This window comes from Papio anubis, chromosome 5 (assembly GCF_008728515.1).
Source record: "Papio anubis isolate 15944 chromosome 5, Panubis1.0, whole genome shotgun sequence".
In the NCBI taxonomy this organism is placed as follows: domain Eukaryota; kingdom Metazoa; phylum Chordata; class Mammalia; order Primates; family Cercopithecidae; genus Papio; species Papio anubis.
Window position 1 is genome coordinate 63,930,855 of NC_044980.1, and position 22,262 is coordinate 63,953,116.

General features: G+C 42.9%; 1 protein-coding gene across 3 annotated transcripts in view; it reads left to right on the plus strand.

The window, feature by feature from the left end:
• Window positions 1–4,241: 4,241 nt before the first annotated feature.
• CDK7 (cyclin dependent kinase 7) overlaps window positions 4,242–22,262 on the plus strand; it is a 47,851-nt gene continuing 29,830 nt past the window's right edge. For all 3 annotated transcript variants that reach the window (XM_031666200.1, XM_031666201.1, XM_031666202.1), the window contains exons 1-2: window positions 4,242–5,265; window positions 5,618–5,677. In XM_031666200.1, coding sequence (XP_031522060.1) covers window positions 5,200–5,265; window positions 5,618–5,677 — 126 coding nt within the window. In that variant the 5' untranslated portion in view covers window positions 4,242–5,199. The remainder of the gene's footprint in view (window positions 5,266–5,617; window positions 5,678–22,262) is intronic.

Consider the following 22,262-nt stretch of genomic DNA (forward strand, 5'->3'; position numbering starts at 1 on the left):
TGATTTCCAGAATATGCTTTAAAGAAGTGGTCCCTGAGAGTTAACGGTAACTCATGAGCAAGAAATAGAATTGGTTTTGAGTATGTTTCTGTATTTACTCAGTTACCTGTGGGTTAATTTTTACTTATTTCTACTACTACACAGAGTTGATCTACTTCTCTTATAAATTTTTTGCTGTAGCTTAGTGTACATGTTGTTCAGCACAAATATGAGATAGGGATTGGGGTTTGATGCTAGCAATAAGCTGTTCTGGTGACTCATTGAAAAACATGATTCAGGCCAGGTGCAGTGGCTCACGCTTTGTAATACCAGCACTTTGGGGGGCCAAGGCAGGTTGATCACCTGAGGTCAGGAGTTCAAGACCAGCCTGGGAGACATGGTGAAACCCCATCTCTACTAAAAACATAAAAATTAGCCAGGCATGGTGATACGCACCTGTAATCTCAGCTACAGGGAAGCTGAGGCCAGCGAATCACTTGAACCCGGGAGGCAGAGGTTGCAGTGAGCCGACATTGCGCCACTGCATTCCAGCCTGTTCGACAGAGTGAGACTCCATGAAAAAAAAAAAGAAAAACATGATTCATTTCTTTTTTTTATTATTTAAAAATTTATTGCTGGGTGTGGTGGCTCACACCTGTAATTCCAGCACTTTGGAAGGCTGAGGCAGGCGGATCACCTGATGTCAGGAGTTCAAGACGAGCCTAGCCAACATGGTGAAACCCCGTCTCTACTAAAAATACAAAAATTAGCTGGGCGTGGTGGCAGGTGCCTGTAATCCCAGCTACTCAGGAGGCTGAGGCAGGAGAATTGCTTGAACCCAGGAGGCGGAGGTTGCAGTGAGTGGAGGTCACACAACTGCACTCCAGCCTAGGCGACAGAGCGAGATTCTGTCTTAAAAAAAAAAAAAAAATTATTTGGGAAAATTACTTTAGAACAACCACTGTTCTTTGCTCCTGTGCTGCTGCCATCCCTTAGTTTTCTTATTTCAGCAAAAGAAAGCCCAGGGCCGGGTCAGGCATGGTGGCTCATGTCTCTAATCCCAGCACTTTGGGAGGCCGAGGCGGGCAGATCACCTGAGATCAGGAGTTCAAGACCAGCCTAGCCAACATGGTGAAACCTTGTCTCTACTAAAAATACAAAAAGTTAGCTGGGCGTGGTGGCGGACGACTGTAATCCCTGTAATCCCAGCTACTCAGGAGGCTGAGACAGGAGAATTGCTTGAACCTGGGAGGCGGAGGTTGCAGTGAGCCGAGATCACGCCATTGCACGCCAGCCTCTCCAGCCTGGGCAACAAGAGAAAAACTCCATCTCAAAAAAAAAAAACAAAAAACCCAGGGCCATTATTTTGCTTTCAGAAATAAATTTGGATTCAGGTAGTGATGAGTGGTATGAGTAATACTGTGAGCCAACAGTTAGAAATCCTAATGTCGAACTGTGGATGTATATCTGAAGGCAACCTTTACTATAGCTGCTGCCATGAAAGTCAGAATGAAAAATATCTGTCACCGTTACAGAATTTGTGAGTATAGGTATGGCAAAAAGTATGCCGTGGGAATTGCTGTCACAGGATGAGCTCCCAAGGAGAGTATTACAGACTTCTGGTGAGGCTTACAGTCAAATAGCCTGTGTTTTCATTTAGAGGTTAGGCACTTAAATATACGTAATCAGCAAATTGCTTAATTTGTCCGAGTTTCTGTTTTTCTTTCCAGTACTACACAGTGTGATAGGCAGGATCAAATTAGTGTATTATCTATTACTTTGTAACAAATGACCCCAAAATTAAGTGGCTAAACTCTTAATTTGTCTGGTTTCTCTGGGTCAGGAATTCAGAAGCAGCTTCACTGGGCAGTTTTGACTCAGTGCCTAATGCGGTTGCAATTAGAAATCACTTGAGGCTACAGTCATCTGAAGGCTTGGCTGAAGCTGGCTGATCCACCTCCAAGATGGCTCACTCACATAGCTGACAAGCCGATGCTGGCTGTTGGCAGGAGGCCTTAGTTTCTCTCCACATGGTTGCCTGAGTGAATTCATGACATGACTGGCTTTCACCAGAGCAAATAATCCAAGCATGCAAGTCAACAGCATCCTTTTATGTTCTAGCCTCATAAATCACACTTCAGCCATATTTTATTGGTCACACAGAACGGCCTGTTTCATTGTGGGAGAAGACTACGCAACAAGATTAATACCAGAAGGCAAGGATCATCATGGCCATCTTACAAGCTGGCAAATACAGACGTGTGGAAGTGCTTTTAAACTGAAAAATGCTTTGCAAATGTGTAATGCTACTTTCTTTTTTTTTTTTTTTCCTTTGGTTCAAAGTGCTCAAATGATAGTTTATATATACAGTATCTCACTGTCCCAGAATATCATCTAAATGCTGTCTTCATTATCCTAAGTGTCCCAAAATGGGAATTTACTTGTCAGCAGCATGCTGTAATATACTGATTACCAACTCATATGCCATGGCACACTTGGGGACCTCAATTCTCACAAGTTTCATCAAATTTAGCTCACTACCTTTTTTTTTTTTTTTTTTGAGACGGAGTTTTCACTCTTGTCACCCAGGCTGGAGTCCAATGGTGCGATCTTGGCTCACTGCAACCTCCGCCTCGCGGGTTCAAGCAATTCTCCTGCCTCAGCCTCCCTAGTAGCTGCGATTACAGGTGCCCACCACCACACCCAGCTAATTTTTGTATTTTTAGTAGAGACGGGGTTTCACCATGTTGGCCAGGCTGGTTTCAAGCTCCTGACTTCAGGTGATCCACCTGCCTTGGCCTCCCAAAGTGCTGGATTACAGGCATGAGCCACTGCACCCAGCTGCTCACTAGCTTATTTCTACAAGTGAGGTTAAATTACTATTTCAGTGATATCTATCAGAAGAAACTGTGACAACAGCACCACTAGGTATGACTTGCCTCAAGAGAGATGGTGTGTTTTCTGCAACGTGTGAGTTTTGCCTAGACCCAAGTAATGACAAGGGACTGAAAGATAATGGCTAACATATAGTAAATACTTAGTTGTCAAACACTATTCTAAGGGCTTTGCAGGTGTGAGGTCATTTAAGCCTTGGAGCAGTCCTCTGAGTAGATCCTATGACAGAAGAAGAAACTGGAAACAAAGTAATTTACTCTAGTTGTATCTAGTGGCTGAATACTGATAGGGCCACCATCAAATGCAGGCAGTCTGATTACAGAGTTAAAAAAAAAATGACTAAATTATTGGCCTTGGTATTTTGCTACTTTCTTAAACATCTCTGAAACTTAGGATTTTCAACTCTTAGAAATATCAAATGTAGGCTGGGCGCAGGGCTTATGCTTGTAATACCAGCACTTTGGGAGGACAAGGAGGGAGGATCACCTGAGATCAGGAGTTTGAGACCAGCCTGGCCAACATGGTGAAACCCCGTCTCTACTAAAAAATAACAAAAATTAGCTGGGTGTGGTGGAGTGGGCCAGTAATCCCAGCAAATCGGGAAGCTGAGGCAGGAGAATCGCTTGAACCCTGGAGGCAGAGGTTGCAGTAAGCTCAGATTGTGCCAGTGTACTCCAGCCTGAGCAACAGAGCTAGACTTTGTCTCAAAAAAAAAAAAAAGGAGGCCGGGCGCGGTGGCTCACGCCTGTAATCCTAGCACTTTGGGAGGCCGAGGCGGGCGGATCACAAGGTCAGGAGATCGAGACCACGGTGAAACACCGTCTCTACTAAAAAAAAAAATACAAAAAATTAGCCGGGCGCGGTAGTGGGCGCCTGTAGTCCCAGCTACTCAGGAGGCTGAGGCAGGAGAATGGCGTGAATCCGGGAGGCGGAGCTTGCAGTGAGCCGAGATCGCGCCACTGCACTCCAGCCTGGGGGACACAGCAAGACTCCGTCTCAAAAAAAAAAAAAAAAAAAAAAAGGAAAGAAAAAGAAAAAAAGGCAGGGGGGCTGGTGGTGCAGGGGAACATTTCTAGGTTGACAGCTGCTCTGGCTCAGAACCTTGTAATTATCCATTAGTAGAGCCATCTGGATTACTGCAATAGTTCTCTAATAGGCCTTCTTTCTTTTCCTTGTCCCTCGAAATCTATAATATAGTCTCCCATCAGAGTGTACCTTTTAAAAGTGAGTCAGGCCATATCACTTGTCTGCTCCAATCCCTCCAGTGGGTTTTTAGTGATGCCTTTCTTGTACCACCCTATTAAAAACCTCCATCCCTGCTCCTGCCCTTATTTGTTATCCTTTATCTGCTTTATTATCTCCATAGCGCTTATCACCTACGTATCATAACACATATTTGACTTGTTTTTTATCTGCTCCCATTGGAAGGCAGGCATCTTTGTTCCCTGCTGTTACCTCAGATTCTACAATGGTGCTTGGCACATAGAAAACACTCAGTATCAGCAGCGTAAGAGAGGGAAAAATGAAAAAGGAAAAGCACTCAATATATTTTTTTGAATAAATGAATTAGTGTGTTATGGCAATTTATGATAATCAAGGGGTTGGGTACTCATCACTGCTAACAGTTAATTGAGCATTGTCTCAATTAATTGAGTTAATGTCTAAGCTTTCTGCATGTTTCATTTAATACCCACAACCACCTGTGATGTAGTTCCTTATTTTTTCCATTTTACCGAGTAGAAAACTGAGGACTAGAAGCCGATTCCCACAGCACGTTTCAGTTGAGTTGGATTTTGTTTCCCTGGGCCTGCCTCTTCATAAAGGGACTGGACTAAGAATACTCTTGACCAGCCCGTAAGAACTTGGCACTCGTCTCAGTAATCTGAGATAGCAGGGTTTGGCGTCCATAGCAACCATGGCGACAGGACGCGCTCAAGCGAGAGCCAAAAAGCGAGAACAGGTACAAGGCCAAACCTTCTACATTCACAGACACCTACCAAATCCCGAGCATAGAACACCAAATTAGAACGCTGACTAGTGCCTGGTAATGTAGAAAATACCCAAGTTAAAACGGTAACAGAGTGACACAGCAGCCATTGAAGATGCTCCACTTAAGGCACCGACAGGCGTCACGTGACGGGTGGGGAACGCCCACCGCCCGGGCCTAGCGCAGCTTCCTCCGCCCACCACGGAAGTGGGGCGGGGATACTAATGCGGCGGACCCGGGTGGACGGAAGTGGCTGTTGGAGGCTTTAAGGTAGCTTTAAATTCGTGCTGTCCTGGGAGTTCGCCCCTTTCGCCTGGAGTCGGGCTTTGCGGCGCCGGATGGCTCTGGACGTGAAGTCTCGGGCAAAGCGTTATGAGAAGCTGGACTTCCTTGGAGAGGGACAGGTGAGGCTCTCTGGAGGGACAGGGAAGGCCCCGAGCGGACAGCCTCGCGCCGCCTCCACCTTTGCCGGTTTTCCCGTGGAGGCCAGAGGTCTGGCTTGGCTGCTCATTCTCTTTGGGGGAAACCTCCCAGACGCACTTGCTGCCCCTTCTTTACATCCTGGGGGTGAATCCCTGAGCGGCCTCTCCTTGCTAAAGAGTAGCCTGGAGCTGGACGGAGACTGACCCGCCACGTTTCCAGCCGCCGCGAGTCCGCTAAGGAACTCTGGGCTCTCTGCTTCGCGAAATGTAAAAATGCAAAAAGGCAAACACAGAAACTCCCATAAACTTACGTTATTCCTATTTTTCTTTCTAGTTTGCCACGGTTTACAAGGCCAGAGATAAGAATACCAACAAAATTGTCGCCATTAAGAAAGTGAGTTACCTTTTTGTGTCGTGTTTCTTCAAGTTTCCTTGAAGATGTCTGTATTATGAATTGACTGATAGCCATTTTATTAGTCTTGACCATACTCTGATAATGAGTTACTCATGTCATGTTCAGAGACAAAATAATTAGTACTTTGTGTTCCCAAACGGAACTCTAGGGTTGAACCCGTTTTAATTTCTGTTGAAATGAAGAAGCTGTATGTTATTTTCACTGCATAAACTCATATGTTGGGGGTAAGTATGCCATCTTTTCGGTCTTCAGAACTATTTGATACCGCGATCTTTCCAGGTCACTGTTTCTGCCACATCTGCATCCACTCAGTGTGTCGTATCTGTATTTTCTGTGTACAGATTTACCATGAAAGATTTTCGCTAGCATTAACAACATTGATGTGAAGTCTAAAATGAGTTCAGTAGCTTCTTATATTCATTCAAAAGACTTGGGTCGGCCAGCCGCGGTGGCTCACGCCTGAAATCCCAGCACTTTGGAAGGCCGAGGTGGGCGGATCACTTGAGGTCAAGAGATGGAGACCATCCTGGCCAACATGGTGAAACCCTGTCTCCACTAAAAATACCAAAATTAGCTGGGCGTGGTGGCGCGCGCCTGTAGTCCCAGCTACTCGGGAGGCTGAGGCAGGAGAATCGCTTGAAGCTGGGAGGTGGAGGTTGCATTGTGCCGAGATGGCGCCACTGTGTTACAGCCTCGTGAGGGAGCGAGACTCCATCTTAAAAAATTTAAAAAAAAAAAAAAGAAAGACAGACAGACTTGGGTCATAATTACGTAACTCACGTTCACCTACATTGTTTCATTTAACCTTCAAAACAATCTGTAAAGTGGTTAAAAGTAATCCTATTTTATACTTGAGGTACCTGAGGCTGAGAGATTAGGTGATTTGTCAAGATCACACAGCTAGTAATTGCCGAAGCTAGGATTTAAATCCAGGTGTCCTGATGTTGCTTTTGTTACCGTTGCTACTTTGAATCTGCTTCTCCTCCTTCAAAAACCCTAACTCCTTGGAAGTCATTCATATTTAACATTAATTGCCCCCTTTTTTGGTCATCTTCCAGCCTCCAGGCACCCTCTTGCATTCATTTAAAACCTGACTGACTCTTCTTCTCAATTATTCTTGCCATTATTACTGTTGTTGTTATTATTTTTGAGACAGAGTTTCGCTCTTGTCGCCCAGGCTGGAGTGCAACGGTGCGATCTCAGCTCACTGCAACCTCTGCCTCCCGGGTTCAAGCGCTTCTCCTGTCTCAACCTCTCGAGTAGCTGGGACTACAGGCACCTGCCACTATGCCCGGCTAATTTTTATATTTTTAGTAGAGACAGGGTTTCGCCATGTCGGCCAGGCTGATCTCTAACTCCTGACCTCAGTTGATCCACCCACCTCGGCCTCCCAAAGTGCTGGGATTACAGGTGTGAGCCACCGTGCCTGGCCATTTTTTTTTTTTCCACTTTTTTACTTTTGTCATGTCCTACTTTATGTTTTATGATCCACCACTACAGCCTCTCCCTTGTGAAACCCTTAATTCAGAAGAATCTTTCCTCCTCTTTCTTTTGTGGGGGCGGGGGGAGGGCTCTCTCTGTCGCCCAGGTGGAAGTGTTGGAAGTGGCACAGCCATAGCTCACTGCAGCCACGAACTCGTAGACTAAAGTAACCCTCCCACCCCAGCCTTCAAGGTAGCTGGAACTAAGGACACATGTCACCAAGCCTGGCTTAGTCATCTTTTTAATTCTGTCTCTGGTTCACTATATCATAGCCACACTGACTTTTCTGTCCCTGTACAAATTAAATTCATTCCAGTCCCAGAATCACAGGGTCATTGCATTTGGTCTGGCTTCTTGGTTGGTATATTTTCCCTCTAGAACATGGCATGGCTGATTCCTTATCCAGGTTTCACTCAAATGTCTCCTCCATAGAGGCCTTCTTTGTTCATTCCAGCTAAAACAGATATGCCTCTCTCCTTCCCTATGCTTTGCTACAGTTCTGTCATCGATGTGGCATTTGTCGAAATTTGAAATCCTCCTATCTATGAGTTTATTGTCTGTTTAATTCCATTCACACTGTACCTAGGGCTATGGCTAGTGCATTTGTAGACACTGTTAAAAATGTATTGGCCTTTCGGCTGGGCGCGGTGGCTCATGTTTGTAATACCAGCACTTTGGGAGCTCAAGGCAGGCAGACCACCTGAGATCAGGAGTTCGAGACCAGCCTGGTCAACATGGTGAAACCCCTGTCTCTACTAAAATACAAAAATTAGCCAGGCATGGTACCCCTGCTAGTCTCCTGGCCTCAAGTGATTGTCCTGCCTAGGCCTCCCTAATTGCTGAGATTACACCTGTGAGTTACTATACCTGGCCTATTTCTTGAGGTGTTTCTTTCCCCCAGTTTTAGACGTTGTATATACTTTCTACTATGAACATTGAGGATTTGGTGTTGTAGACCTTATTCCAACACTCATAATTTCTACTCCCATTCATTTGCTAGCATGTGTTTAATTTTATAAAAAGGGAAGGAATCATTAAATAAGCTACTCTGTACTCATTCACCTGTTGTGTCTTGGACTTTAGAAATACTGATTATCTCACCCTTTTAAAAAGATTATGTGGAATTTGTTTCCTAATTTATTTAACCAATCCCCTATTGATGGCCTTTGGGGTTATATCTCATTTTTCAGTGTGTGTCTCAAATCTGTGTATCTCAAAACAATATGTAGTATTGCATGCTTTTTTTCCCCTTTTTCTTTTTTATTTTTGAGACAGCAACTTGCTGTGTGTTTCCCTGGCTGGAGTGTAGTGGCACAATCATAACTCACTGAAGCCTTGACCTCCTGGTCTCAAGCATTCTGTCTGCCTCAGCTTCCCAACCAGCTAGGAGTACAGGTGCATGCCACCATGCCCCACTAAATTTTTCCTTTTTTTGTAAAGACAGGGTCTCACTAAGCTGACTAGGCTGGTCTTCAACTCCTGGGCTCAAGTGATCCTTCCACCTTAGTCTCCCAGAGTGCTGAGATTACAGGTGTGAGCCACTGTACTCAGCCAGTATTGCATACTTTAAGCTATATATGTATGTTTGGTATATTCTTCTGCACTTTGTTATTTATTTTTATTTTTATTTATTTAGTTTTTGAGATGGGGTCCTGCTCTGTCACACAGGCTGGAATGCAGTAGCGTGATCTTGGCTCACTGCAACCTCCACCTCCCAGGCTCAAGCAGATCTCCTGCCACAGCCTCTCAACTGCTGACCTCAGGTGATCCGCCCACCTTGGCCTCCCAAAGTTCTGGGATTACAGGCGTGAGCCACCACACCCAGCCTGCAACTTGTTATTCTGAGTCAACATTATTTCCGAAATCCTCTGTATCATATGATACATGTAGACCAATTGATTCATGCTTATTGAGTATTAGTTTCCATTATATGTCTACACTGAAATTTTCTATCCAAACTCCCGTTGATAAACATTTAGGCTACTTTTTAATGTTTTCCTCTAATACATTCCTTCTCTGGGTAGTCATCTGTGAGTCATCTTGTATGCAGGTTTGAGTTTCTCTAGAGAATGTATCTGTAATTGAAACAAATTATGAATTGTTGCTTCAGAGTATCACAACCATCATCTTCACCAGATATGGTCAAATTGTTCTCCAGAATGATTGGACCAGTTCACTGTCCCACCACATTCTCAACATCATTTGCATTGTCAGACTTTAAAACATTTGTCAATTACATAGATTGAAAATGATATGTACTTATGTTCCAATTAACATTTTTCTGATTACTGGTAAAGTTCATCATCTTTTCTTACACTTACTGGCTTCTTAGATTTTCTCCTGTTTTTCTGTTGGATTACTTACTTTTTTTTTGTCCTATTGATTTATTGGACTTATTCTTATTCATACTTTTTGGTTTTTTTTTTTTTAATAAAGACAAGGTTTCACTTTGTTATCCAGGCTTTTGTCAAACTCCTGGCCTTAACCAATCCTCCAGCATCAGCCTCCCAAAGAACTGGGATTACAGGTGTGAGCCACAGCAAGCAGCCAGAATTCTTTATATATCATCTCCCAGTCTTTGGCAAGACTTTTAGTTTATTTATGGTATCTTTGAGGTACTGAAAGTTAAAATTTTAATATGATTGAATTTGTTAACTTTTTTCAAACCTTCAAAGGCTTCCTTTTTATGTGCTTTCCTGTTTCTGGATTACAAAGAATTTTCCTGTATTTTCTTCTAAAATTTTTAAAATATTGATTTTAATACTTAGATCTTTATTTCACCAACAAGTTTTTTCTTTGTTGTATGATATGAGGATCCAGTATTTTTTCTCTTTTTTTTTTTTTTTTCAATAGAGACAGGGTCTTTCTGTGTTGGCCAGGCTGGTCTTGAATTCCTGGCCTCAAGCCATCCTCCTGCCTTAGCCTCCCAAAGTGCTTGGATTACAGGCATGAGCCACTGGGCCTGGCTAAGATTGAGTATTTTTTCTCCAGTTGTCCCAGTACTATTAATAGTCTGTCATTTTCCCAATGAGTTGTTATGCCAAATTCCCCATACCCTTGCCATACCAAGTTCCAGTGTTGGAACTTGGGTCCAATTTCTGGGCACACTATTCTGTTCCAGTAGTGAGTTTATTTTTTGTTTTGCTTTGTTTTTCCCATTGCTGCTGAAATACTTTAATGAAATACTTTAATGAAATGTCTTTAATAAGTCTTGAAATCTGTTAACTCCCATACACCTCGTTTTTCTTCTTCAGAATTGTTTTGGCTACTCTATGAGACAGTTGGGAAATCTGAATCAGGAAAATTTGAATAGGAACTAGATATTAGATGCTACTGTAGCATTATTGTTAATTTTGTTAGATGTCAAAATGGCATAGTTATGTAAGAATGTCCGTATTTTAGAGATGCTTACCTAAGTATATTGGAGTGAAATGACATGAAGCCTGGGGTTTTAAAATACTTTAGCCAACAAAAAGGACAGGTTGGATGAATGAAGTAAGTGTGGCAAAATATTGGTCACTGTTGAATCTAGGTAATGGAGTAGAGGGTTTTATGAAATTACTCTATTTTTTATTATGTGTGGAAAATGTAAGAATTTTAAAATCAACTGTTCTTAGCTCCTTCCTTTTCTTTCTTTCTTTTTTTTTGTTTGAGACGGAGTCGCCCTCTGTTGCCAGGCTGGAGTGCAATGGTGCAATCTTGGCTCTCTGCAACCTCTGCCTCCCAGGTTCAAGCAATTCTCCTGCCTTAGCCTTCCAAGTAGCTGGGATTACAGACACGTGCCACCATGCCCAGCTAATTTTTTGTATTTTTAGTAGAGACAGGGTTTCACCATGTTGGCCAGGATGGTCTGTATCTCCTGACCCCAAGTGATCTGCCCACCTTGGCCTCCCAGAGTGCTTGGATTACAGATGTGAGCCACAGTGCCTGGCCTCTTTTTTATTTTTGAGTAGTACTCCTTGTGTGCATGTACCACATTTTCTTTATTCATTCATTTGTTTGACAGACGCATAGATTGCCTCTAAATCTTGGCTATTGTGAATAGTGCTGCAATAAACATGGGAGTTAAGATATCTCTTGGACATACTGAATCTGTTGGCATATATACATAGTAATGGAATTGCTGGATCATATGATAGCTCTATTTTTAGTTTTTTGAGGAACATCTAAACTGTCCTCCGTAGCAGTTACACTAATTTACATTCCCACCAACAGTGTACCTAGGGTTCCCTTTTCTCCACATCCTCACCAGGATTCATCCTTATCTTTTGGATAAAAGCCATTTAAACTTAGGTGAGATGATCTCTCATTGTAGGTTTTGTTGTTTTTGTTTTTGAGACAGTCTCACTCTGTCACCCAGGCTGGAGTTCAGTGGCACAATCTCGGCTTACTGCAACCTCCGCCTCCCGGGGTCAAGCAATTCTCCTGCCTCAGCCTCCTGAGTAGCTGGGGTTACAGGTGCGCACCACACCACCACACCCAGCTAATTTTTGTGTTTTTAGTGGAGACGTGGTTTCACCATGTTGGCCAGGCTGGTCTCGAACTCCTGACCACGTGATCCACCCGCCTCAGCCTCCCAAAGTGCCGGGATTACAGACATGAGCCAGCGGCCCCAGCCCTCATTGTAGTTTTCATTTGCGTTTTTCTGATGCTCAGTGATGTTGACCACCTTTTCATATGCTGTTTGCCATCTGTATGTCTTCTTTTGAGAAATATCTATTCAGATCTTTTGCCCATTTTTAAATTGGATTATCAGATTTTTTTCATATAGAGTTGTTTGAGCTCCTTATATATTCTGGATATTAATCCCTTATCAGATGGATAGTTTGCAAATATTTTCTGTCATTCTGTGGGTTTTCTCTTCACTGTGTTGTTTCCTTTTTTCTGCAGAAGCATCTTAACTTGATGTGATCCCATTTGTCCACTTTTGCGTTGGTTGCCTGTGCTTGTGGGGTATTACTCAAGAACTCTGTCCAGTTCAATGTCCTGGAGAGGCTTTCCAGTGTTTTCTTTTAGTAATTTCATAGTTTGAAGTCTTCAATTTAAGTCTTTAATCCATTTTGATTTGATTTTTGTATATGATGATTGATACGGGTCTAGTTTCATTCTTCTGCATATGGATATCCAGTTTTCCCAGCACCACTTATTTATTTTGTTTGCAGCAAAGAAAGAGTTTAATTGTCACAGGGCCAACCAAGTGAGGAAGACAGTAGATAATTCTCAAATCTGCCTCCCTGAGAATTCGGAGGTGAGGGTTTTTCAAGGGTAGTTTGGTAGGCAGTGGGCTAGGGAATGGGGAATGCTGATTGGTTGGGTCTTGGATAAAATCGTAGGGAGTTGCCCTGTCTTCTTGCGCTGACTCAGTTCCTGAGTAGGGGTCACAGAACCGGTTGAGTCAGTTTCTTCATACGGGCTCCTGGTCCAAGTGGCACCAATTGGTCCATCAAAATGCAAGGTCTGAAAGATACCCCACCTACCAGTTTTATGTTTTACGGTAGTGATGTTATCTATAGGAGCAATTGTGGAGGTTACAAAATTCTTGTTACCTTTGGCTACATAACTCCTGAACAATAATTTTAACCTCGTGTAATTTTACAAAGATGCTTTTAGTCTCTGAGCAAGGAGTGGGTTAATTTTGGGAAAGGACTGTTATCATCTTTGTTTCACAGTTAAACTCTACCCTGAATTTCTCCCATAGTTAGCATTGCCAACACTCAGGAATGAGCAAAAAGCTTGTGAGGTTAAAAGCAAAGATAGGGCTAGGCGCAGTGGCTCACGTCTGTAATCCCAGCACTTTGGGAGGCTGAGGCAGGTGGATCACCTGAGGTCGGGAGTTCCAGACCAGCTTGACCAACATGGAGAAACCCCATCTCTACTAAAAATACAAAATTAGCCTGGCGCGGTGGCCACGCCTGTAATTCCAGCTACCCGGGAGGCTGAGGCAGGAGAATTGCTTGAACCCAGGAGGCGGAGGTTGCGGTAAGCTGAGCTTGCACCTTTGCACTCCAGCCTGGGCAACAAGAGCAAAAACTCTGTCTCAAAAAAAAAAAAAAAGCAAAGATGGAGTCACCTATGTCAGGTTTTGCTCACTGTTGTAATTTTTGCAAAGGTGGTTTCAAAAATATGCCTCTTTGGCATGTTGATTATTGTGAGCTGGTTATCCTGAGAAACTGCAGATACAGGAGTAGATCTGAAAAGCTGCCCTTTTTTAAGGGAATTGTACGTTTATAAAGGAGTATCTCTTTGACAGGGCATCTCCTCTTCACCAGGAAGAGAAGAAAGACTAAATCTCTAGAGACTATTAATGCAGAAGGCATCAACTTAAATCTGTACAGCAAACCTAACCTCTGCTTAAGGCACAGCACCATTTATTGAAGAAAATGTCTTTGCCTCATTGTATGTTGTTGGCACCATTGTTGAAAATGAGTTTGCTGTAGATGTATGGATTTTTTTCTGGGTTCTCTATTCTGTTCCACTGGTCTGTGTGTGTGTTTTTATGCCAATATCATGCTGTTTTGGTTATTATAGCTTTGTTGTATGAAGTTGGGTAATGCGATTCCTCCCTTTTGTTCTTTTTTCTTAGGATAACTTTGGCTATTCTGGGTCTTTGTCGTTCTACACAAATTTTAGGATTGTTTTTCCTATTTCCATGAGGAATGTCATTGGTATATTGATAGACATTACATTGAATCTGTAGATTGCTTTAGGTTGTATGGGCATTTTAACAATATTGATTCTTCCAATCCATGAATATGAATTATCTCTCCATTTTTTTGGTGTGTTATCTTCAGTGTCTTTCACCAATGATGGTTTTTTGTTTTGTTTTGTTTTGTTTTCCCACGACAGAGTCTCACACTGTTGCCTAGGCTATAGTGCAATGGTGTGATCTCAGCTCACTGCAACCTCCGCCCCCCGGGTTCACGCCATTCTCCTGCTTCAGCCTCCTGAGTAGATGGGATTACAGGCACCCTCCACCACACCCAGCTAATTTTTTGTATTTTTAGTAGAGACAGGGTTTCACTATGTTGGCCAGACTAGTCTCAAACTCCTGACCTCATGATCCACCCGCTTTGGCCTCCCAAAGTGCTGGGATTACAGGTGAGAGCCACCGCACCTGGCCAATAGTTTTTATTTTAGAGAACTTTCACTTAATTTGGTTAATTCCTAGATATTTAATTTTATTTGTAGCTGTTGTGAAGGGGATTACTTTCTTGATTTCTTTTTCAGATTGTTCACTGTGGGCATATAGCAGGCTTATTGATTTTTGTGTGTTGATTTTTGTATGCTGCAACTTTTGTGAATTATCAGTTCTAGTCATTTTTTGGTGGAGTCTTTAGGTTTTTCCCAAATATGAGATCATATCGTCTGCAAACAAGAAGAATTTGACTTCTTCCTTTCCAATTTGAATGCCCATTATTTCTTTCTCTTGTCTGCTTGCTCTAGCTAGGACTTCCAGTGCTATATTGAATAACAGTGGTGAAAGTGGGCATCCTTGGTGTACTTCAGCTCTTAAAGGAAATCAGTTTTCCCCCATTCAGTATACTGGCTGTGGGTCTGTAGTATACGGCTTTTATTATGTTGAGGTATGTTCTTTCTATACCCAGTTTTTTAAGAGTTTTTGTCATGAAGTGATGTTGGATTTTATCAAATGCTTTTTCAGCATCAATTGAAATGATTATATAGTTTCTGTCCTTCATTTGTTGATATGATATATCACTTTGATTGATTAGCATATGTTGAACCATCCTTGCATCCCCAGGATAAATCCCACTTGGTCATGATGAATGATGTTTTTATGTATTGTTGAATTCAGTTTGCTAGTATTTTTTTGAGGATTTTTACATCAATGTACATCAGGGATATTGGCCTGTAGTTTTCTTATTTTGATGTGTCTTTGTCTGATTTTGGTATCAGGGTAATACTGGCCCCATAGAATGAGTTTGGAAGTATTTACTTCTTTTCTGCTTTTTGGAATAGTTTGAGTAGTATTGGTATTAGCCACCTCCCCTCCTCCCCCTCCTCTTCCCTTTTCCCTTCCCCTCTCCTTCCCCTCCCCTCCCCTCCCCTCTTCTCTTTTTTTTTTCTTTTGTCTCTCTCTATTGCCCACCCAGACCTGGAGTGCAGTGGCGTGATCTCAGCTCATTGCAACCTCCACCTCGTGGGTTCAAGTGATTCTCCTGCCTCAGCCTCCCAAGTTGCTGGGATTACAGGCATGCACCACCACGCCTGGCTGCTTTTTATATTTTTAGTAGAGATGGGGTTTCACCATGTTGCCCAGGCTGGTCTCAAACTCCTGACCTCAAGTGATCTGCCTGCCTTGTCCTCCCAAAGTGCTGGGATAACCATTGTGTCCAGCCTAGCCCTTCTTCAAATGTTCGGTAAAATTTAGCATTGAAGCCATCAGGTCTTGGGCTTTTTGCTGGGAGATTTTTTATTATGGCGTCAATCTTATTACTTGTTAATGGCCTGTTTAGGTTTTCAGTTTCTTCATGGTTCGATCTTGGTAAGTTGTATGTGTCTGGGAATGTATCTATTTCTTCTAGGTTTTCCAGTTTCTTGGTGTATAGTTACTCATAGTAGCCACTAATGATCCTTTGGATTTCTGCGGTATTGGTTGTAATGTCCCCTTTTTTCACATCTGATTTTATTTATTTGCATCTTCTCTCCTTTTCTTTTAGTCTAAAGGTTGGGTAAGGTTTTTAGTGGTCAGGATTTTTATTGGGACTGGTCATGCCGGCATTTTCTGCCTAGCATGTACCAAAAATCCATACTCAAATCATGGTGGAAGCAAGGCACCTCTTCTTATGGTGGCAGGAGAGATTTTTGTTTTTCCTAGAGCAGGAGTGGAAGTTTGTTTGTTTATTTATTTTTTGAGATGGAGTCTCACTCTGACGCTAGGGTGTAGTGCACTGGCGTGATCTCGGCTCACTGCAAACTCCACCTCCCAGGTTCAAGTGAGTCTCCTGCCTCAGCCTCCTGAGTAGCTGGGATTACAGGCGCACACCACCAGGCCTGGCTAACTTTTGTATTTTTTTTTTTTTTTTTTTTTTGAGACGGAGTCTCGCTCTGTCACCCAGGCTGGGATGCAGTGGCCGGATCTCAGCTCACTGCAAGCTCCGCCTCCCGGGTTCATGCCATTCTCCTGCCTCAGCCTCCCGAGTAGCTGGGATTACAGGCGTCCGCCACATCGCCCGGCTAGTTTTTTGTATTTTTTTAGTAGAGACGGGGTTTCACCGTGTTAGCCAGGATGGTCTCGATCTCCTGACCTCGTGATCCACCCGTCTCGGCCTCCCAAAGTGCTGGGGTTACAGGTGTGAGCCACTGTGCGGGCAGGAAGTTTATTAAAAAGCTTTAGAGTAGGAAAGAAACAAAAGTGCACTTGGGAGAGATCCAAGTGGGCAACTTGAAGAACATGTGTCCAATTTTGATGGTCTTTTCCAAACACCAACTTGTTATTTTGTTGATCTTTTGTATATTTTTTTTGTTTCAATTTCATTTATTTCTGCTCTGATTTTTATTATTGTCTTCTAACTTTGGGATTGGTTTGCTCTTGCTTTTTTAGTTCTTTGAGATGCATCATTGTTTATTTGAAAGTTTTTTTTTTTTTCATGTAGGCAGTTATAACTATAAACTTTCCTCTGAGTACTGCTTTCCCTGTATCCCACGGTTTTGGTATGTTGTGTTTCCATTATCATTTCTTTCAAGAAATTTTTCAATTTTCTTCTTCATCTATTCATTGACCCACTGGTCATTCAGGAGTGTATTGCTTAATTTTCATGTACTACATAGTTTCTAAAATTCCTCTTGTTATTGATTTCTGGTTTTATCCCAGTGTGGTCAGAAAAGATACTTGAATCAGATTTCGGTTTTTTGCAATGTTTTAAGATTTGTTTTGTGGCCTAACATATGGTCTGTCCTTGAGAATCATTCATTTGCTGAGGAGAAGAATGTTTAATCTGCAACCATTGGATGACATTCTCTATATCTATTAGGTCCATGTGGTCTGTGGTGTGGATTAAGTCCAGTGTGTCTTTGTTGATTTTCTGCATTGATCTGTCCAGTAGTGAAAGTGGGGTGTTGAAGCCTCCAGCTATTATTATATGGGGTTTGCCTCTCTCTTTGATGCTAAAAATATTTTATATATCTGAGTGCCGCATTGTTGGATGCATATATTCAATTTTTATATCCTCTTACTGAATTGACACCTTTATCATTATATAGTGACTTTGTCTCATTTTATAGTTTTTGCTTGAAATGTGTTTTATTTAATATAACTACTCCTGTTCTTTTTTGGTTTCCATTGGCAGTGAATATCTTTTTCCATCTCTTTATTTTCAGTCTGTGTGTGTCTTTATAGTTAAAGTGTTTCTTGTAGGCAGCAGATCATTGGGGCTTCTTCTTCTTTTTTTTTTTTTTTTAATCCAGTCACTCTGTGCCTTTTGATTGAAGAGTTTAGCCCATTTATATTCAGTGATATTATTGATAAGTAAGAACTTTTATTCCTACCATTTTGTTATTTGTTTTCTGGTTGTTTTATGGTCTTTTCTTCCTTCTTTCCTTCCTTCCTGTGTTGCTAGTAGTAAAGGTGATTTTCTCTGGTGGCACGTTTTAATTTCTTAATTTTTATTTTTTGTGTATCTATTGTATGTTTTTAGATTCGAGGTTACATCAGGCTTGCAAATAATATAACCCATTATTTTAAACTGATGACAACACTGATTACATAAACAAACCAACAAGCAAAAATAAAACTAATAAAAACTCTACATTTTAACTTTGTCTCCCCACTTTGTTGTACTATGTCTTGAACAATTGTTATTGTTTTTGATTGTTTCATGTTTTTGTCTTTCTGCTGGATATGAGTAGTTTACATACCACAATTACAGTGTTATAATATTATGTGTTTTTCTGTATACTTACTATTACCAGTGAGTTTTGTACCTTTAGATGATTTCATATTGCTCATTAACATCTTTTCTTTCTGATTGAAGAACTCCCTTTAGCATTTCTTGTAGGACAGGTCTGGTGTTTATGAAATTCCTCAGCTTTTGTTTGTCTGGGAAAGTCTTTATTTCTCCTTCCTGTTTGAAGGATATTTTTGCTGAATATGCTATTCTAGGTTGAAAGTTACTTTCTTTCAGCACTTCAAATATATTCTGACACTCTCTCCTATCCTGTAAAGTTTCTACTGAAAAGTCTGCTGCCAGACATATTGGGGGCTCCATTATATGTTATTTGTTTCTTTTCTCTTCTTGCTGCTTTTAGGATTCTTTCTTTTTCTTTTTTTTTGAGACGGAGTTTCGCTCTTGTTGCCCAGGCTGGAGTGCAATGGTGCGATCTTGGCTCACCACAACCTCCTCCTCCCGGGTTCAAGCGATTGTCCTGCCTCAGCCTTCTCGAGTAGCTGGGATTACAGGCATGTGCCACCATGCCCGGCTAATTTTGTATTTTTGGTAGAGACAGGGTTTCTCCATGTTGGTCAGGCTGGTCTCGACTTCTTGACCTCAGGTGACCCACCCTCCTCAGCCTCCCAAAGTGCTCAATTACAGGCGTGAGCCACAGTGCCTGGCCTAGGATCCTTTCTTATTCCTTGACTTTGAGAGTTTGATTATTAAATGTGTTGAGGTAGTCTTCTTTGGGTTAAACCTGCTTGGTATTCTGCAACTTTTTTTTTTTTTTTGGAGATGGAGTCTCATTTTTCTTGCCCAGGCTGGAATGCAGTGGCACAGTCTTGGCTCACTGCAACCTCTGTCTCCCAGGTTCAAGCAATTCTCCTGCCTTAGCCTCCTGAGTAGCTGGGATTACTGGCGTGAGCCACCATCCCGAGCCCCATGTTCCATAACTTTCTTGTACTTGAATATTGGTACCTATTTCTGCGTCTTGGAAGTTTCCTGTTATCCCTTTGAATTAACTTTCTACCTTGCCTCTCCTCTCTACCTCCTTTTTAAGGCCAAAAACGCTTAGATTTGCCCTTTTGAGCCTGTCTTCTAGATCTTGTAGGCATGCCTCATTTCTTTTTTATTTTTTTTTTCTTTTGTCTCCTCTGTTTTTAAATATCCTGTTTTCAAGCTCATTAATTCTGCCTTCTGCTTTATCAGTTCTGCTATTAAAAGGCTGATGCGGCTGGACACAGTAGCTCATGCATGTAATCCCAGCACTTTGGGAGGCCGAGGTGGGTGGATCACTTGAGCTCAGGAGTCTGAGACCAGCTGGGCGACATCATGAAACCCCATCTCTACAGAATATAGAAAAATTAGCTTGACATGGTGGTTTGTGCCTGTGGTCCCAGCTTTTTGAGGGGTCTGAGGGGAGAGGATGGCTTTAGCCTGGGAGACGGAGGTTGCAGTGAGCCGAGATTGCACCACTGCACTCCAGCTTGGGTGACAGAGTGACAGAACAAGACTCTGTTTCAAAAAAAGAAAAAAAAAGGGTTGGGCATGGTGGCTGACACCAGTAATCCCAGCACTTTGGGAGGCTGAGGCGGGTGGATCACTTTAGGTCGGGAGTTCGAGACCAGCCTGAACATGGTGAAGCCTCGTCTCTACTAAAAATACACAATTAGCTGGGTGTGGTGGTGCATGCCTGTAATTCCAGCTACTTGGGAGGGTTAGGCAGGAGAATTGCTTGAACTCAGGAGGCAGAGGTTGCAGTGAGCTGAGATTGTGCCGTTGCACTCTAGCCTGGGCAACAAGAGCGAAACTCTGTCTCCAAAAAACAAAGACTGATGCATTCTTGAGTATGTCAGTTGCATCTTTCCACTCCAGAATTTCTGCTTAATTCTTTTTAATTATTTCAAGTATTTCTTGAACTTACCTGATAGGATTCTGAATTCCTTCTCTGTGTTATCTTGAATTTCTTTCAGTTTTCTGAAAACAGCTATTTTGAATTCTCTAACTGAAAGGTCACATATCTTTCTCTGCAGGATTGACCCCTAGTGCCTAATTTAGTTCATTTGGTGAGGGTATGTATTCCTGGATGGCCTTAATGCTTGTGAGTGTTCATTGCCATCTGTACGTTGAAGAGTCAGGTATTTATTATAGTCTTCACAGTCTGGACTTGTTTGTACCATTCTTATTGGAAGGCATTCCAAGTATTCAAAGGGAATAGAGTGTTGCGATCTATGTCATTGGTCACTGTAACCATATCTGCATTAGCGGGTACCCCAAACCCAGTAATGCTGTAGTTTTTCTACACTCATAGAGGTACCATCTTGGTGGTCTTGGATAAGGTCCAGAATTCTCTGTATTACCAGACTCTGTATTACCATTCTTTCTTCCCCTTTCCTCAGGTGGAGGAGTTGCTCCTGTGTCCACCAGCACCACAGGACCATGGGGGAGGGAGTATTGCCAGGGTACCACCAATGTTCACTTAAGGCCCAGGGCTCCTCAGTCAGCTTACGCTGCATGCTGCCAGGCCTGGGACTCACCTTCAGGGTAGTGGGTTCCCCTCTGTTCCAGGGGTAGGTCCAGAAATGCCATCCAAGAGCCAAGGCCTGGATTCATGGACCCCAATAGCCCACCTGGTACTCTTCCCCAGTGCAACCAAGCTGGTCCCTAAGCTGCAAGACAGAATCCCCTTTACTCTTCCCTCTCCTTTTCTCAAACAGTAGTCTCTCCTGGTAGCCACTACAGCTGTGAATATGCTGTGTCATACCTGAAGCCAATATGTCTCACAGTTTCACCTGAGGCCCATGGTGAGGCCCTGGTTACCACTGCTGATTATTCAGGGCTCAGGGGCTCTATAGTGAGCAAATCATGAATCCTAAATGGACTACTTTAAATAAGAAATTCTGTGTTGTTTTTTTGTTTGTTAGAAGTAGGATCTCCTGTTCTGTTGCCCAGACTGGAGTGCAGTGATGCAAATATAGCTCACTGCAGCCTCGAACTCCTGGGCTCAAGCAGTCCTCCTCCTTCAGCCTCCCAAGTAGATGGGACTACAGGCACATGCCACCGTGCCCCAATAACTTTTTAAATTTTTCTGTAGTGACAGAGTCTTGCTTTGTTGCCCAGACTGATCTTTAACTCCTGTACTCAAGCGATCCTCCTACCCAGGCCTCCCAAAATACTGGGATTACAGGCATGAGCCACCTGTATGTTTGTTTGTTTGTTTGTTTGTTTGAGACAGTCTCTCTCTGTTGCCTAGGCTGGAGTACAGCAGTGTGATCATGGCTCACTGTAGCCTGCCTCAGTCTCCTGAGTACTTGGGACTATAGGTGTGTGCCACCACTCCTGGCTAATTTTTTAAAATGTTTATTAGTCACAAGGTCTTGCTATGTTGCCCAGGCTGGTCTTAAACTCCTGGGATCAAGTGATCCTTCCACCTTGGCCCATCAAAGTGTTGGAATTTACAAGTGTGAGCCACCATGCCCCGCCAGTCTTTTATTGATTGCTGACATTTTTTTTTAAAAAACAGAGAATGTTCTTTACTCAGGTAATTTATTTTGTGTAAGACTAAACCTGTTAATGTAAGTTGTTATGTTTATTCAGAGTAACAACATTTTAACCATCACAATTTGTAATTTTGCTTTTTGAAAAATGTGGTGTCTAGGCCGGGCGCGGTGGCTCAAGCCTGTAATCCCAGCACTTTGGGAGGCCGAGACGGGCGGATCACGAGGTCAGGAGATTGAGATCATCCTGGCTAACATGGTGAAACCCCGTCTCTACTAAAAAATACAAAAAAAAAACTAGCCGGCCGAGGTGGCGGGCGCCTGTAGTCCCAGCTACTCGGGAGGCTGAGGCAGGAGAATGGCATGAACCCGGGAGGCGGAGCTTGCAGTGAGCTGAGATCCGGCCACTGCACTCCAGCCTGGGCGACAGAGCGAGACTCCGTCACCAAAAAAAAAAAAAAAAATAGAGGCTCAGGCCAGGGGCAGTGGCTCACTCCTGTAATCCCAGCGCTTTAGGAGGCCAAGACGGGCGGATTACAGGATCACGGGAGCTTGAGACCAGCCTGACCGACAACACGGTGAAACCCCGTCTCTACTAAAAAATACAAAAAACTAGCCGGGCGAGATGGTGGGCGCCTGTAGTCCCAGCTACTCGGGAGGCTGAGGCAGGAGAATGGCATGAACCCGGGAGGCGGA